The 18,204-nt window shown below is 45.1% G+C and overlaps 1 protein-coding gene across 2 annotated transcripts in view; it reads left to right on the top strand.

Annotated features, from left to right (window-relative positions):
• Window positions 1-17,951, top strand: part of Rprd1b (regulation of nuclear pre-mRNA domain containing 1B) — a 48,080-nt gene extending 30,129 nt beyond the window's left edge. Inside the window, exons 7-8 of one of the 2 annotated variants that reach the window (XM_038331166.1) lie at window positions 11,201-11,296; window positions 15,710-15,839. In XM_038331166.1, the coding sequence (XP_038187094.1) occupies window positions 11,201-11,254 (54 nt within the window). In that variant the 3' untranslated portion in view covers window positions 11,255-11,296; window positions 15,710-15,839. Of the gene's footprint in view, window positions 1-11,200; window positions 11,297-15,709 lie in introns of both variants that reach the window. The other variant, XM_038331165.2, reaches the window with a different exon arrangement.
• Window positions 17,952-18,204: the final 253 nt, after the last annotated feature.

Genomic DNA, 18,204 nt, shown 5'->3' with positions numbered 1-18,204 from the left:
CATTATTTCAACACTGAAACAGACCCAGAAAAACGTATTATTAATAACATTAATTCAGTCAGATGTTTACTAAGGATGTATGCAAGGTATCAAATGCATGAGCTGTTTTGGAACAGCGGACGCCTTCAGATGGTCTCCTGAAGTCTTTTGGACTCTATGCTCTTTGGCTGCTGTCATGCCGCTAGGGATAGATTTGTTCCTCAGAAAATGCTTGTTCTTTGACTCATTCCTCAGTGGAAGTCGTCTTTTCCTATAAAGAGAGTTCTTGTTGCTAGGTTCCAGTAAGTGGTTTAACAGATGTGATCTATATCGGCTGCAGAGAAGCTGTTAGGGAAGGTGACTCTGGTAGAACAGCCTACTGTTGCTCTTGTGCACCTGTCCTTTGTCCTTTAAATAGAATTAGGGCTCATTGAGAGATGATACATTTTAACCATTTTTATGGTTCAGAGTATCATGGTTGACACTACTATACCACTTTTCCCTTAAACTACAAGCAAGGTTAAAGGAAAAGCTAATGAAAATCTGTAATGCTTTGTGTCATGAACAGAGAAAACCTAGAAATAGAAAAGAAGGCTGTGGAAGAGATCAGTTTTACTAACAGCTCAGAGGCCAAGCTACACTGTGGTGCCTAAAACTAGCCTGACTCAAGAAGTGAAAGCCAAAGGCACCAGATCAGCTCTAGCTATCGCTTCTCAGAACAAAGGAAACTTTGTTTTTTGCTGATAGTGGTGACTCTTAGCCCAAGCAACTGCTTAAAGCTCCCAAGCTTTAGTCTGAACAGGTTGTTCAGAGTTCCTGTCTTGGCATTTTGGATGAAAAGTGGTGTGCGTATATTCATCAGAACCACCAGGGGGAGGAGGTGGAGGAGAGAAGTCACTTGAACAAGCTTCCAAAAAAGAAAGAAAAAAAATCAAAGGGTCAAGTGCCTGCAGCCTCACCTCCTGGCACAGCAGCTTCCTGCATTAAGTCATGGTGTGTGTCCATGATCTAGGCTGAAAGGGGCTCTCCGTGGTGCACAAAAACTGCCAAACAGAGAGCTCCAGATGATCCCTAGCTACAGGTTTGTTTGTAGGTTGAGGTGAAATTTATGTAACATAAAGTTAAGCATTTTAAAGAGTCAACGTTTCAGTGACATTTAGTACTTCATAGTATAGAGCAGCTATCTGCTAACATTTTCATCACTGCCCTTACCCTCTCTGCCCCTGGGGATTTTATATGCTCGTGTCTCTTTTAATTAGGTAATAAACTGAGGTTTATCCACAAAGTACCGTGTACCAGTGCTTCATTCTTACTGAGGTTGAATGTTAGTGCAAATATTGATAATTATTGTAACAGTAATAGCTAGTACATGGATCTGCCACAATTTGTTATTATTGATGGGCATTTGAATTACATCTATTTTTCTGTTACTGTGAGTAGTGAATAATGCTGCTGTAGACAGTGATGTGCAAGTTCTTGTAGACATCTTTTCATTTTTCTTGGGTGTGTGATCTCTAGGATGGAGGTTGCTAGATCAAATGGTGATCATGTCTGTGTGACCTTTGACAGTCGTCAAACTGTTTCCCATAGCAGCTGCCCCAGTTTCTTTTTCTTTTTCTCCCTTCGAGGCAGGGTTTTTCTGTATAGGCCTGGCTGTCCTGGAACTTGGTTTGTAGATCAGACTGGCCTCAAACTCAGAAATCCACCTGCTTCCGCCTCCTAGTTGCTGGGATTAAAGATATGTGCCATCACTGCCTGGCATCAGCTGCCCCATTTTCTGCTGCCACCACCAATGTATAGGTCTCAGTTTTTTCATGTCTTTGACAATACTTACCACTTCTTTCTTTTATCCAGCACAGAGAATGTGAACTTGTACCTGTGGTGATTGATTTGTGTTTCCCAGAGGAGCAGTGGCAAAGAGCATCTTCACCTGCTTTGTGACATTTGTTGTCCTTGTGGAAGCTTGTCTGTTCAAGTCCCGTAGAATGAAGCGGCAGGGCTGTGTCCCGCCACCCAGCCGGCTAGCTTTACCCAAAATAATTACATGGAAACTGTATTTTTTTAAACACTGCCTTGGCCCATTAGTTTTAGCCTCTTATTGGCTAATTTTTTACATCTTGTTTTAACCCATATTTAGTAATCTATGTAGCACCACGAGGGGTGGCTTACCAGGAGAGATCTTAACCTGTGTCCATCTCGGAGAGGAGAGGCATGGCGACTCACTATGGCGACTGCCTGAAGCGTCTCCCCAACTCTGCTTCCTTTCTCCCACAATTCTGTTCTGTCTACTCCGCCTACCTAATTTTCTGTCTCTTAAAGGGCCAAGGCAGTTTCTTTATTAATAATGAAAGTAACACATAGACACTCCTCCATCATTTCCCCTAAAGTCCTCAATCAAAGTCCCTTTGTCCACTCTCAAGTTGGGCTATGTGCAGTTTGAGTATTAAGCGTTCTTTATGTATTTGGATAGCTGTGTGCTTAGATAAGATTTGCGGATATTTTCTCCTATTCTGAAAGTCATTTTCATTTTAACAAGCTCCAGTTTTACTCTTAATTTTTCCTTTTCTTGCCTTTGTTTTGGTGTTTTATCTAAAAACCCATTGTCTAATTCCAAAACATAAATGTTTCTCACTTTGTTTTTTAGGAGCTTTAGTGTCTGAACTCTTACGTTTAGACTGTCAACAATTCTGAGTTAGCTTTGTGTATGTGTGAGGTAGGGAACCAACTCCGGTTGAAAAGACTGTTCCTTCCTGTAACTGAGTGTGTGACCGACACCTTTGTCAGAAACAGTTGGTCCTAGCTGTATGCATTCTCAGTTGTGGGACACTGGTCTCTGTGTCCCCTTGGGACCTTGCTTTTGGCAGTTAGCTCTGTAGGAAATTTGAAAGGGAGATGCTTAAGTCTTCAATCCATTTTCTTCTTCTTTTTTTTCTTCCCCCCCCCATGTTGTTTTGAGTAAAACCTCTTAAAATTCTAAATGAATTTTAAGAATTTCCAATCACTATTTCAATTTCTGCAAAAACAAAAGAAAGTCATTTGAATTTCACTAGCAGTTGCATTTAATCCTTATTGGTGTTGGGATCTTGTTTTTTGATCCATGAACAAGAGCTATATGACCTTGCATTAAGCCTTCTTTAATCTCTGCCGCAGAATTTTAATAGGCATGCCTATTATGTTGACACAGATTGAGGGTAGAAATGTCACTTCAGTAGCCAGTGGTACTTCTAGTCTCTAGAAGGCATGCATATGTATCCTCAGCAAAGTTCCCAGGATGTGGATGTCTGTGTAACAGGATGTGGTGTGATTTTGAATTAGTGAAGAAACTTAGACCTAGAGGGAGCTAGCCATAGGGCAGGAATAGAATCCAGGGCACACACATCTCATAACTTTCCATTCAGATTTGTAATGTTTGTTTTTGAAACTTTATTCCATGGGGAAAAAAACAACAGAAAGACATCTTACTGTTGTACAAGAGCAGCCAGAGCTGAGTCATTTAGACAGTTCCCAAACATCTTCTTGTGGCGCAGTGATATCTTATTCAGGGAAGTGACAGCAGCAGCAGGCAAGCATTCCAGAATGATATGTGAATATTTGAGAATCCACTCTGCTCCTTGGTGTCCTTTCTCTGGTAGAAGAGGTGAAGTGAACTTGGGCGTCTTTCTGTTTCTCCACACCTCTTCCTGACCTGTAATGAATCCTTAAGAATTCGACTTGAGACAACACAGCTGGGAGAGCAGAATGAATGATGTAGAATTCAGCATGGCCATGTGACTCTTTGTATTTCTGTGCACTGCAGGTTTTAACAACTCGAGAAATTCTTTGGCTCCATTCAAGGGACTTCTAAACCACACTTGCTGCCTGTTGGTTTTGGCAGCATCCCTTCCTCCTTTTCAGGGTGCAGGTGTTTAGAAACATTCATTTCTCCAGTGGAACCAACAGTAGGTGGAGATAGAGAGCTCCCCTTCGCGAGGTTTGGAATAAATTCTTCCTCTTTCCCATAGGATCAAAGCCACTATCTTATCTCACTGTCCCTTACAGTAAAGGCGCACAGTCTGATCCTTGTTTTTCATAAAAGAATTAAGCTTGGGGTTTATATGGAAGCTCAAGGTCATAGTGTAGTACAGGATCTCTGACCCTAGTGAACATGACTAGAGCTGGCTCACATGGAGCATGTCAGGATAGCTAAGTGGCCTGAGATACTCAAGCTGACTCCACCTATCTGCCCTTGTAATACACAGCTCTGCCCTCACGAGACAGCAGTATCAACTCTAAGGGCAGTTAGAACAGTTAATGAAGAGGTAGTTCTGCTTACAGCTGCCAGGTGGTCATGGGGTCTGATGCCTAGATCTTGTCCATAGCAGGCCATGGCTTGCTCCCTGCCGTGTTAGGGGCTTCCCCCTCCCCCTCCCCGCCTCTTTATGTTCCCCTCCAATCTGTGAGGACTCCTGTTGAGTTGGTATTCGGGTTCTATGAATGAAGTAGGACTGGACATTGGAGTTTTGGATTCCTCTTGATCCTTTCACTTGGCTAACCTTTATAGTTCAGGCCAGATTTATAGCAGCTGTCTCGCGGGTTGTGGGGTGTGTGTGTGTGTGGTGCTTGGAGTGACCCGGAGACCTCACTTCTGCTAGGCAAGTGCTATGTCAGTTAGTGCTACCCTTAGTTCATTGTTGGCATCATTGAGCTGCCTTCTGAGCAGCCCTGCTGAGTTTCCATTGGTGTAGGTATCACATAGAGTGTACACGTGGAGTTGCAAACTGGCTCTGTTGCTCCCCCAATGCCTGGTACTTAGCCATTCTTACACTCCAAATACTCTGTTCAGGGGCTGGAGAGATGGCTCAGTGGTTAAGAGCATTGCCTGCTCTTCCAAAGGTCCTGAGTTCAATTCCCAGCAACCACATGGTGGCTCACAACCATCTGTAATGGGGTCTGGCCTGCAGGCACACATGGGGACAGAATATCGTATACATAATAAATAAATAAATATTTAAAAAAAAAAACAAATACTCTGTTCTTTTTTTTTCTGATTGTAAAAACAATAAATCAGAGGGAAACCACATAATACCTGTAAGGAAAGAATCATAATCTTATTGGTTTATAATCTACAAAGAATTGCTGTTAATTTTGACCTAGTTCCTTTATTTTTCTTTCTGTGAAAGTTCATATAGAGAGCCAAGTATGGTGGAACACACCTTTAATTCCAGCATTGAGAAGGTTGAGGCAGGAGGATCATAAGTTGGAGGCCAGTGCCAGCCTGGGTTGTATGTGGGGAAGCACAGTTCTCTCTCAGAGAAACTTTTGAAATCAGGGGTGATGTTTAGAGCTTTTTAATCTTGTCTTTAACTTTGCATAATTACTTTGCTTCTTAAGAGAAGCTGTGAGCAGTTTGGATACCTGTGGTCCCTCATGAGTGTTTCTCTCCTCACTCTGCCTCTCCTTTCATCCTGTGCCTCTTCTGCCAACTCTGGGTGTTTGAATGATTTTCCTCTAGATTCCTAGAGGTATCTCTGTGTAAATATGTGGGTGCCGCCTGGCGATGGTGGTGTACACCTTTAATCCCAGCACTCAGGAGGCAGAAGCAGGAGGATCTCTGTGAGTCTGTGAGTTCGAGGCCAGCCTGGTCTATAAGAGCTAGTTCCAGGACAGCCAGGACTGTTACACAGAGAAACCCTGCCTGTCTTGAAAAACCAAAAAAACCAAAAAAAAAAAAAAAAAAATGTGCGTATCTATGTGTCTTTCTGAACACTAAAGAATGTTTATTTTGGGGCTGAAGAGATGACTCAGAGATTAAGAGAACTGGCTGCACTTCCAGAGGTCCTAAGTTCAATTCCCAGCATCCACATGGTGGCTCACAATCATCTATAATGAGATTTGGTGCCCTCTTCTGGTGTGCAGGCAGAATACTGTATATGGAATAAATAAATCCTTTAAAAAAAAAAAAGGATGTTTGTTTCAGGGTCTTCCCCTAACTCTGCATTGTTGTCTTAAGAGCCCTTGTTCTCGTCCAAAGCTTCCAGACACAATCCTTCCCATGTTAAGGGGAGTCTTTGTTTTGTGTAGGAGTTTAATTGGACAAAGTGGGCTGTCTTCTAGCTTTTTAGTGAACTTGTTTACATTTACGACAGCTGTGGGAAAATGACAGATACTTATAATGCTGACTTGAGTGAGCATAATTAAGAGCAGAGTTCAGATGACAGACATTTGAGCTTTGGTAACTAACTCTGTTTGCCCCATTGAGTGTGTGCTATTTTAGTCTTTGTGAAAGTCCTACTGGTATGCTGGGCCTGTACTCCCTTCAAACTGGTGCTTTGGAAAGGGGGAAACTGGAAGGTGGTTGCATGCTTTGAAGTCTTAGAAGCTACATCTCTGTTTCTTTCTGTAATGTCAGGTATATATGGCTATAACTCAAGCATTCAGAAGGCTAAGGCAGGAGGATTGTGATATGAGTTCAAAGCCAGCTTTTGTTAAAAAAAAATTAAGGGGTGGGGTAGATGGCTTAGTGGTCAGAGTGTGGACTGCTCTTGCAGAGGACCCAAGTTTGTGTCCCAGCACCTACATTAGGTGCTCAAAACTACTTGTAGGGGCTGGAGAGATGGCTCAGCAGTTAGGCAAATTTCCTGTCCTTTGAGAGGACTCAAATTCAGTTCCTGGCACCCATTGTCTGGCAGCCAGTAATGCCAGCTCCAGCAGTTATCCGGTCTAGCTTCTCAGGGCACCTGCACTCATGTGCTTGCCCCCACCCCCAATATACATGTAATTTAATAATTAACTTTAAAAATTTAACAAAAACAAAACCTTGCCTGTAGCTCCAGCTCCAGGGGATCTGACACACTCTTCTGGCCTCCTTGGCAACTGCACTCATATACTCCATGCAGACACACACAAATTAAATAATTCACAACAGAAGGTAGGGCTTAAAACAAGGTCAGAAATAGTCTTTCTGTGTAGGACAACTTCCTAGTTACTCCAAGGAGTAAAAATGAAAGTTAAGATGGTCCCGTGTATCATCAGGTACTAGCCGGGTCATTCATTATAGCTTTGTCTTCCCCCTTGATTGTTCATTTTCTGATTTAGGTTCTTTATCTTGAAAGTGCTCTTTGGAGGAAGTGTGGTTAGCTCTCTTTTCCTAATTTAGCATGCACAGTAACTTTGTAAGCTTCAGCGCAACAAAATCACCCAGCAAGGAAGGCCTCTGAGCATCCTTGAGACCAACACAGTGGTTATGAGTGAGCAGGTCCAGTTCAACAGGCTTGTCCCTGGGGGGTTCTTTGTTCACAGAGTTCACTTCTATGGGGCATAGCCACGACCTCCGCAGTGATCCCGTGGTGGGGAGCCGCATGGCCTCTTTCAGGCCTTCAGTGGCTTTCACCATTGTGGCCGCTGCAGCCTTTTAACTTTGTTGTCATTTGTTGTTGTTGTTAGGATTTATGTATTTTTCGTATGTGTGTGTGTGTGTGTGTGTGTGTGTGTGTGTAATGTGCCTTTGTGTATTTATGTGTACTACATGTAAACAGGAGTCCTTGTAGGCCAGAAGAGGGCATTAGATCTCAGGAGCTGGAGTTTTAGGTGGTTCCAAGCCATCTGATGCAGGTGCTGGAGACCAAACCCATGTCCTGGAAGAACAGCAAGTGCTCTCAACTGCTGTGCCATCTCTCTAGCCCATTGATGTGATTTTTGTCATTTGTAAAGTAACAGTTTTACTCCTGAGTTAGTTATCACTATGTCTCAAGACTCTTTATTCTGACTCTCTCTGTATTCTTTACAAGTCGCCCTCTGCTGGCTCCAGTCTACCTTCCCATTCTCTGTGATGCTTCTCTCTCTCCATCCTGGAGGGTTTGACACACCTTTAGCCTTTTTCTCATTCTAGATCTCTCCCCCCCCCCCCCCCAGTGACTTCCACTTCATTAGCTTTAATTCCCATCTGCATGTCTGTGCCTTAACCGGCTCAGACAGTTCAAACACCATGGGGAGGCAGACTGTCCTGCTGAACCACCCTTCCTTCTCACACAGTGGCGGTGCTACTTAGCAGAACTGCACGCAGGAGGCCGAGGCACGAGGGTGCTTGAGTGCCTAGCACTGCTCCCAGGTTCCCAGCTGTCAGCTGTGTCAGGCAGCCTCTGCTAGTCTAATCCCTCAGCTCCTCTGCTGCACCTCTTAGTTTCTCAGATTGACCTCCCAGCCCTGTTTAATGCCTCCTGTTTTTCTCGAATCTGCCCCCTCTGCTCTGTCTCTGCCTCTGTCACCTCCCTGCTGTGTAGCCTTACCTGCTGATTACTTGCTTCTGCCCTATAATCCATTCTTCACACAGCAGCCCTTTCATGTTTTCAACATGCGGCTCTAAGCATACCATTCCTCGGCCTAATCAGGTGGCTTCTCATTGACTCTAAAATGACCCAGATAACAATTTCCCTGTCACTCATGGCTTGCCTTCCCTCCACCCCTCTCTCCCATCAACCATAACTTGCCTTCCCTCTTCCCCACCAGCCTGATATTTGCCCATGCTGATCTCTCATCTCTGACTTTATGTGGGTTGTTTCCTCCACCTGGTAGGGATACGTCTTTATGTGCCACTGTTTCCCCTTACCTGTCAGTCCCTGCTCATCATCAGTGGTAGTTTGAATGTAATTGGTCCCATAAAGCTCATAGGGAGCAGCACTGTTAGGAGGTGTAGCATTATTGGAGGAAGTGTGTCAATGGGGGTGGGCTTGGAGGTCTCCTCAGATGGTCAACCTGCACCCAGTGTCAGTTCACTTCCTGTTGCCTTTAGATCAAGACGTAGAACTCTCAGCTCCTTCTTCAGCACCATGTCTGCCTGTATGCTACCATGTCCTACCATGATGACAGTGGACTAAACCTCTGAACTGTAAACCACCCCAATTAAATGTTTTCCTTTATAAGAGTTGCTGTGGTCATGGTGTATCTTTACAGCAATAGAAACCCTAACTAAGACATCATCTATCTGTACCTCACTGCCTCTTTGGGCAGCATGCCTTTAGACCCCACCCTGTAAAGCCAAGTAAGTACATGTTGCCTCTGCTTCCACCCTATCCTTCAGAGCTCTACATCTCTTGTGGACGCATAGTTATTCCCCTGTCTGTATCACCAGTCTCATACCTCTTTCCCTGTTAGCTCAGCGCTGAGCACTGGTCCTAGCTTGATGACTTTCTAAGCATGTTGGAGGGTTTTGTTGATGGAGGAGTGTCTATGTGTTACTTTCATTGGTTAATAAAGAAACTGCTTTGGCCCCTTTAATAGGACAGAAAATTAGGTATGCGGAATAAACAGAACAGAATGCTGGGTAGAAGGCAGTGAGGCAGACGCTTCAGGCAGTCGCCATAGTCAGTCGCCATGCTTCTCTCCAAGACAGACACAGGTTAAGATCTCTCCTGGTAAGTGACCACCTCGTGGTGCTACACAGATTACTAAATATGGGTTAAAGGAAGATGTGAGAATTAACCAAGAAGAGGCTAAAACTAATGGGCCAGGCAATGTTTAAATGAATACAGTTTTCCGTGTAATTATTTCAGGTGAAAAGCTAGCCGGGTGGCGGGACCCAGCCCCCGCCGCTCCATCTATATTTTATCTTTGGCAGGGAACTTCCTCTACTCTGAGGGTGTTCCCAAGAGGTTTGGGCTTACTTTGTAGACCAATTCCTTCCTCTTTCTGGGATTGTAAATGCATGGATTTGGAATATGGTATCAATTAGTTGAAAAGCTTTGGGGTCCCCCATGATTTTAGAGGCAGGCCTTTAGAGAAGAGGGGGTGACTCTGGTCAGAGGACCTTCCGTGCTCTCAAGGCAGTGTCTGGTAGATTTGCTTGACTGTAAGCACAGTTGAATGGTTTGTGAGAAGAGGATTTTGTATTTCATCAATAATTCTTTTTATTCAGATATACATGTCTCTTAACATAAATCAGAAAGATTAAATATTGCTCATAAAATAACAAACTAGGAGGGCTGGTTGTTTCACATCAGATCTGTTAATTCATACTAGTTTTGTCCAAACCTCTAGCCACCCGCAGTACAAGCTGGTTCCCATTTCTGTTAAAGGCTTATAATCACAGAAGCTGGAAGATGGAAGCAGGAGCATTAGGAGTTCAAGGTTATCCTTAGCTATACAGCAAGAGCTAGCCTAAGTTACATTAAACCCTATCTTTAAAAAAAAGATTTAGCATTTTGATTTTACTGGAATTATATATTATGAAGGGTCCCATTGTACAATTGCCTGCATTTTGAAGGACCCAGGAGTCTTCAGTGTTCTTTATAGATTTCTATTAAATTATTAGTGTTTGTGGGGTTTTTTTTTTTTAACCTCTGAGGAGCTGGAGGTTAAATACGGGATCCTGAGCATGAGGCATTTTGCTGTTAAACTATGTCTCTTGTACTCTTTATATTTTTAAATTTTGAGACAAGAGTTTTAGTAGATTACCCTGGCTGGCCTTGAACTCCCTCTGTAGTTCAGGCTAGCCTTAAACTCACTTTGTCATTTGAGCTGGCCTTGGCTTTATGATTCTCTTGTTTCAGCCTCCCAAGTAGCTGGGATTACAGGCCTGCCACCACCAGGTGTGACTTTAGATTGTGAATGTTTAGTTTTATCACCACATTAAAATTAGAAAGAATTGCCTCATCCTAAAATTAATTTTATTTTTTGTCCTTTACAATGCTCTTAGTGTATGTATAGGCACATAACTTTGTATTCCTTTGTTTGTGCAAATCCCTGTCAGATTTGTTTTTTTTTTAATTATTTTTTATGGGTATGCATGTTTTGTCTGCATGTCTGTGCATCATGTGCATGTGTGGTGCTCACCGTAGCTAGAAGAGGGTTTTAGAGTCTCTGATGTCGGAGTTACAGATGCTTACGAGCCACTGTGTTGGTGCTAGGAATTGCACCCAGGTCCTCTAGAAGAGCAGCAAGAACTGTTAGCTCCAAGCCATGTCTCCAGCCCCAAGACTGGGGTTTTGTCGTGATAGTAATACTTGAGGGTCCCCAAGGGAAAGAAGCGCCCAGACAAACTTTGTGTCTGAAACCCACTGGCATGTGACAGAGACCCTGGTGGATGGATGGGTGTTCAGAGGTCTGTCCTCTGATGGCCATCTTGCCATTTGTCCTTTTTGGAAGGTTTTGTATTCACTTTTATCATTGACGTTAGCAATGAAGCTGACCAGGCCCCAAGCTTGGGGGATGCAGCCACAATTTCTTCTTTTCCTTGTATTTTCCCCAGCATCTTACTCAGCAGCCTCAGCCCTGCTGTGGCACCCAGAGTGTATCGTTTTGAAATGTGGTAACTGCCTTGGAGCTGGCTGAGAGAGAGGTACAGGTTAGTGATGATTTTTGTTCCACATGAATCTTTGACAGTCAAAAAATGTAAGCAAAGCAGCATTCTTATTTCCAACATGAAAACGTACATGCTATTCCCTGGCCAAATGGAGTTGGATGGAGCTGCTTACGGAGACTATGATTGTAAATGCAGGTCCTGTGAGCCGTAGTGGAGGCTAAGTCTTCTGGTGCCATAGGAGGACTTTGGAGAGGTTAAATCATGTCCAGGAAAAGGTTTACTTCCTTTCTTGCTCTTCACTTCCTGGTGCTGGATTGGAACAAAGGCCTTGTGCATGTTAGGCCAAGTGCTCTACCACAGAGCTGCTAAGGCCAGCTTCTCCTGTAACAGAGTAGCTCTTGGAGTTAAGTTTGATCTGGTGCCACCTTCATTTAAAGCATGGCCCTTCATGGACTGTGTTGTTATAATAGTCTTTCGTGATTCTTACCTTGGAGGAGCCATGTTATATGTCCCATAGCACAGCAGAATGTGATAAAGGAGAAAGCCATGGTGTCCCATTGCTTCTTTTCAGCAGTTCAGGCCCAAAGCCCTTCCCAGTGTTAGTACTTATGTAAACACTCAGCCAGGGAGAGAATGAGCTCGAGAATGCTCATATTCTGATCGACATTTCTTACATGAGTTGCTAGAGGAAACACAATTTTGTTGGTTTCAACAATGGAATTCCTGTAGAAAGGTCACTGTGCTGTCAGCCCCTGTCATTTTTAACCTCCTTATCCCAGAGCTCATCTGCAGTATGTCAGGTCTGGCTTGCTGCCCTGGCCGTAAAAGGCAAAGAATGTGGAAAGCCTTGCTCCCTCAGCACTTCATCCCATGTGCCATGGTGTTTGAGTTCACAGTATCAGCCAGGGATGTTAACGCATTTTCTCCTGTAGTTTGACTATGAGGCAAGACTCCGCAGCTTTGCCAGGAGCTTAAACCCTAGGCATTATCTCAGAACACACCTTAGGCTATCTATTTTTGAAATATTTCTTGGCAGTCACAGGAACCCTGGAAGCTCATCTTAGCCCCTGGATTTTGACTGAGGGGTGGCAGCAAATCAGGTGTGACTTGGCATGTTTCAGGTCTCTGCACTGATATTTGGTGGGCAGCCTGGCAGCAGTAGCCAGGGGCTGAAGTATGTCCAAGTAGGGAGGACAGGATTGGCTTCTTGGGAAGATATTTGTGAAGGAAGAGGGCAGTAAAGGCCTTGTGAGTTGTATCTAGGAGGACAACTGCAGGAGAGAACACAGCTGGCAGGGCACCACAGCAGCAGTGTCCTGGGGTGCCCATGGTGTGCCTCCTAATTTCTCAAATGCCTGGACCAAGCAGGTAGATCCGTGGTATATCAAGATCTCTCTCTCTCACACACACACACACACACACACACACACACACACGCACACACGCACGCACGCACGCGCACATGCGAGAGACCCTAAACAAACAGCCTGTGGTTTCTGTCCTTGCCTTGTTTGAATAGTTCTTGGTGTACTAAAAGGGAGAGAAAAGCTGCACCTTTTGGGAGCCGTGTGCTCTAGTGGGCCTCCTCACAGGAACCTGGTCTGAATGCTGTCTTAGTCACTGCCCTGTGGCTATGAAGAGACACCATCACCAAGGCAGCTCCTAAAAGAGAAAGCATTAACTGGAGGCTGTTTACAGCTTCAGAGGCTCAGTCCATTGTTATTTTATCAGGGAACAGCATGACAGGGTACATGACACTTGAGCAGTAGCTGAGAGCTGTGTCTTAAAACTCAGGTAGAGTGAGAACTGGGCCTAATGTGGACTTTTGAAGCCTCAAAGCCCACCCCCAGTGACACAGTTCCCCCAAAAGGCCACACCTTCTCCAACAAGGCCATACCACCTAATCCTTCTCAAGTAGTGCCACTCCCTGGTAGCAAAGCATTCAAATTTATGAGCCGGTGGGGCCATTCTTATTCAAATCACCACAGGTGGCATTGTGGGAGGAAGGGGAGTTGCCAAAGCACTGTTTCCCAAGGGAGTCTTTTAGCAACAGCTTAAGAACCACTCGCTGCCAGGAGGAAGGGCAGGCTCATGTTGAGAAATGAGATTCTTAGATTTTCCCTGAGCACTTACTATCCCTGCTCAGCGCCAGAGAAAACTGGGAAGGTAGCTAATGGGGCTGGGGTTGGGGGTGTTGGATACTGCCCCGCCTTGGAGATCATCAGAACGGGGAGAATTAGAAAGCGTGAGCTGAAGCTGCACGTGGGAGTTTTGCTGGGACTTGTTCTTGAATGTGTTGTTAGTCCATGGCAGCATTTACAGTTGACTTTATTTGGAAAGCCTGATTCTTCCAAAAAAGAAGAGCTGGAGTCTGCTCAGTGACCCACAAGACAACTAGCTACAGCTTGACCTGGTCGCCTGTCAGTCACTAGGCTGCTCCATTCCGCTGCCCCTGTGAGGCCCTTGTTCTAAGCAGTCCTGACATGTATTTGGGACTGCTCACTCTGTTATTTAAACCTCTTGGCCTACTAGATTTTTATTTATTCTGCTTTTGAGACAGGATCTCTCTTTGTAACCCAGATTGGCCTTGAATTTGTGATCCTCTTGCCTTAGCCTTCCAAAGTACTGTGATTAGTAACGTTATGCCCAGAAAGAGATCATTGGCTTTATGCCTTAGGCAAATGTCACTTAAATGTTGGTGTAAGCAGGTGGAGGGGACCTTGGACTTGTAGAGTCCAGGCTTGAAGGCATCTTTCATTGCAGGAGTGAAATTTGAGGAAGATTTCTGTACCTGTGTTTGTTCTTGTGAACTGTGCTGGGGGTTGTAGGGTGTGGCAGGTGTAGAGTGTGGTATATGGATCCAGAGCATCTATCTGATTTGTTGGAAGAGTCTTCATTAATAGTTTACTTAAGCCTTCAAGCTAAGCTCAGCTTAGCTAGCTAAGCTCTAAGTGTGCCTAGGCATTTGGCTTTGAAGAACTGAGAATTACTTCTGGGTGTGTTGGCGCACACTTTGAATCCCAGTACTCAGGAGGCAGAGGCAGGTGGATCTCTTGAGTTTGAGGCCAGCCTGGTCTACATATTGAGTTCTAGAGCAGCCAGAGCTACATAGTGGGACTCTATGCTGTCCCTGCACTTTGGGCGGGGAAAAAGGACACATGTATCTAACATGACACTACAGCAGAAGCATGCTAACTCCTGACATCTGAGTCTTACCCAGTGCTTTGGGTGAGGCTCCTCTAAAGAAAGTCTTTAACCTGCATGGGCCCATAGCCTCTAGGAGTTTCTAAGCTTCAGACCTCACATGGCCCAGTAGTTTCCCATACAGATGTATCAGAAAGTATTTGTGAGCTGATGACAGAAAATATGGGTCACTGGGAGCCATAGTGTAGAGGACTGTGGAAGTCTGATGTGGCTGAGGTAAGTGAGCACTGAACAGCTGTTGGGAGCTCCAGTGTTCACCCAGCACGTGGGGGAGGGGGGCGGTTGTAGAGCAAAGGTTTGTGTAGGATACCTGTTCTCTAGGTGCTTAGTGATTTTCTGCGGTGGGTGGAGCTCAGCTAGGAAGTAGAGGGGCAGAAGCAGCCTTGTTAGGACCAAGAGAAGCAGCTTGAGGGGGTCCTGAGTGAATAGACTATGGGCAGTGGTGTGCGCAGAGCTCTGAGCAGTTGTGGGGATGGTGGGGCACAGTGTACCTTCTCAGTAGAAGGGTGTCAAGAACTGGACTCTGGAGGTGAGGCTGGCAGCTAGAGAAATAGCACAGACTCCTAGGAGGCCTTTTTAAGAACTACAGCAGTGAAGGGGTCTTGGACCCAGGTGGTGACAGGTGGGTATTTTGAGCCTTGTAGAGAGCTTGTTTCTGAGTGATCAGTCTGGGGTGGTCTGTAAGCTTTTAACACAAAAGGTGTACTTTTGTAATCATTTGTCTAGCTTTGTCCAGAGCAGTGGCTCTCAACCTTCCTAACACTGTGACCCTTTAATATACTTCCTCATGTTGTGGCGACCTCCGGCCATAAAACTATTTTCACTGCTACTTCATAATTAATTTTGATACTGTTATGAATCTTAATGTAAATATTTTTGAAGATGGGGTTGTGACCCACTGGTTGAGGACTTCTAGCTGAAGTCCTCAAAAGTCTCAGGAACATGTGAGCACCTGTATTTTTACACAGCTGTTGAGGACAAGAATACAAATATGGCACTGCTCTTTACTTCCCACCTCCATGTGCTGGGTTGGATGTCCTTCCACGGGCTCTCAGCAGTTTGGCAAATTGGTTATTTCTTTATTAAGCTGGACCTTTGGGTGGTTGGCAACTGCAGTGTGGTGATAGACCTGAGGAGCAGGGCCAGTCTGTTTGGGGAATGCAAAGCAGGTGGGTGGAGCTAGCAGATTGGCCTGTGGTCTAGCCCAGCATCCCGCACGGTATAACCCAGTGTCTCCCCTTGTCTTCCTAGGAGTATAAACAGAAGCTTGCGCGAGTAACCCAGGTTCGCAAGGAACTCAAGTCCCACATTCAGAGTTTGCCAGACCTCTCACTGCTGCCCAACGTAACAGGGGGCTTGGCACCTCTGCCTTCTGCTGGTGACCTCTTCTCAACTGACTAGGACAGGTATCACGCTCCAGGGTCCCATGTGTGCCAGAGAAAAGAAGCAAGTCACTGTTGGACACAGCCTTCTGGCCCTGGCTCCACCTCTTCAGCCAGCATCCACCGCAGGACCGAAGCAGGGACTGTGACTCGTGCTCCAGCTCCTCCTGGGCACAGCTAGGAGCCTGCGGTTGGACTCAGTTTTGACTCGTATTTGCTACAAGTACTGACTCTCTCCCCCGACTCATGTTCTCATGCCCTATTGCTTTTCCATTCTTAGCGTTCTCTTACTCCTGTAAGCCATGAAAATCATGTGTATTTCTGGAAGCTTTCAAAAGAATTTTTCCCCAAGTGACAACACATGTCATAGAAGTAGCTAAGCCCTTTCTTAGCTAGGCTCCCAGTGAAGGACTCAGGCTGCAGGCGTTGGCTCTCCTGGCTACCATCTGCCCACAAGGTTGGCAGCACAGCCGTTAGGCAGTTTGCCACAAGAAGTTTGCCAAATTGCTGACCCTTCCTGACCATTACTTCTACTAGAAAGGTATGGTCAAGGTTAGGTGTGTTTGTTTTTCAAGCAATCTAAAGAATCTAATAGTAAGATTCAAAGCTGATCTGGGACATAAGGTCACAGTGCAGGTACAGAGTGACAGGGATCACAAGTCAATTGCCTGGTTTTTCCCCTCGGCCTTCCCATGCCACACATCTCAAGGGTCCGTGGTATAAGAGCACCTCCCTAAATCAGGACCCTTTGCCCCCTGGTGCTGTGAAGGTAGCTGTTCTGGATGGCGTGCCTTGGGCCGAGGATACTCCACAGGTTGTGCCTGGGCTCTCGTGGATGTTGCTGTCACCCTTCCCTTGGGGACTGGAGTATACTCCAACTCCACCACGTGGGCGTCCATCCACAGTGCCATGACTAAACCTGAGCAGCTCTTCAGATAGGACACTGAGCACGCCAGGCGGTTCATGCTGTTCCGTGCTTCCATGTTCCCGTGCAAGGAGAGGAGTCTTTATACAAACAGCTTACCTCCAGCAGAGGAAGGGGATGTAGGGAGACTAATTTGGGGTTTTAATTCCATTATCATGCCAGCCGACATTATGACTGAATGATGTAGTTAGGATTTTTATCTTATGTCTAGTAAAGATAGGGCTTGAACCTGGAAAGTCTTTGTAATCTGGCAGGCTTATTTTTGACATTGGAAAGGGCAGAAACCATTTTGTCCTGGTAGTGTAATAGGAATTAGAGCCCGAAGCTGAAGTCCAAAATCCATAAGAAGGAATTCAGTGAAGGGGCCTGAGAAGCTTTGTTATTTTGAGTTGCTGTTTTTAGGATCACCAAAAAAAAGCACATGTCGTTTTACATGTTAAAGCAAACCTGTGTGTCACCAAGTAGGCAGCCCTCAGTGTGGCAGCGGTGGTGCTCAGTTCCAGTTAGAGCTGTTGTTCTCACCGAGCGCATGCTGCTGTTGGCTGCTCACTCTGCCCGTGGTTCTGTCGACATTGTCCCCAGAAGCTACAGTGTTTGCCGGCCACAGACCAAAAGACAGTAGCAGCTTAGCTCTGGTCACTAGGAGAAAATAGAACATCACATATCTGACCGGCAATCAGTGCATAATTCTTACAGCAAGATCAAGAAATGAACCTGTAGTGATTATGTAAGTGAATGTGTTGGCCTCTTTACCCCTGTTACTAGCAGACTTCCGGTGAGGAAGTTGGTTTTGTTTTAATGAAATGCTTCGGTTTTAATCTTCCCTGTCGTACCCCCACTCCCACCACCAGTCTCCCAACCATGTGCTTACCCCCCTTGTTTAATTTAATGGAACGTCTTGTCGCTGAGAGTTGATCTAACGGGTGGGGTGGGTGATTTATGGTTTTGTGTTTATTTAGGGCATCTATAGGCCTAAGGTTCTTCCCTTTAGGGTTGTATTCCTCAGAAAGTCTTCAGTCTTTTTTTTGTTTTTGTTTTGTTTTTCTTAAAGGATATTTTTAAAGCTTAAATTTGTATATTAATTTAGGACTTTATTTAGAAGTATAGGCTGCCATCAGTGGCAGCAGTATATTCTGAGATGTCTCATAGATATATATTTTTGAATAAAGATGGTGTTGTTGAACAACATTTTGTGATATTTCTTCTCCCTGCCTTGTGTGGTGGTTGGTGATCATCCATGGAGAACACTGTCTGCCCAGACTCTCCCCCTTGGGGCTGTTAGCAGCATAAACTTAAAATAACAAGATGAACTTACTCTCCGGTTCTTTCTTGGAGCTTGATTGACAGCTAGCAGTTCACACTGTTGCAGAGAGAGCCAACTGCATTTCGTCCTTGTGCCGGCGTGGGGACTGGTGAGAGCAGCTGGTGACTACCCCCAA

Source organism: Arvicola amphibius, chromosome 5 (assembly GCF_903992535.2).
Source record: "Arvicola amphibius chromosome 5, mArvAmp1.2, whole genome shotgun sequence".
Lineage (NCBI taxonomy): Eukaryota > Metazoa > Chordata > Mammalia > Rodentia > Cricetidae > Arvicola > Arvicola amphibius.
The sequence above is the reverse complement of the archived record's forward strand: the minus strand, read 5'-3'. Positions and strand labels throughout refer to the sequence as shown.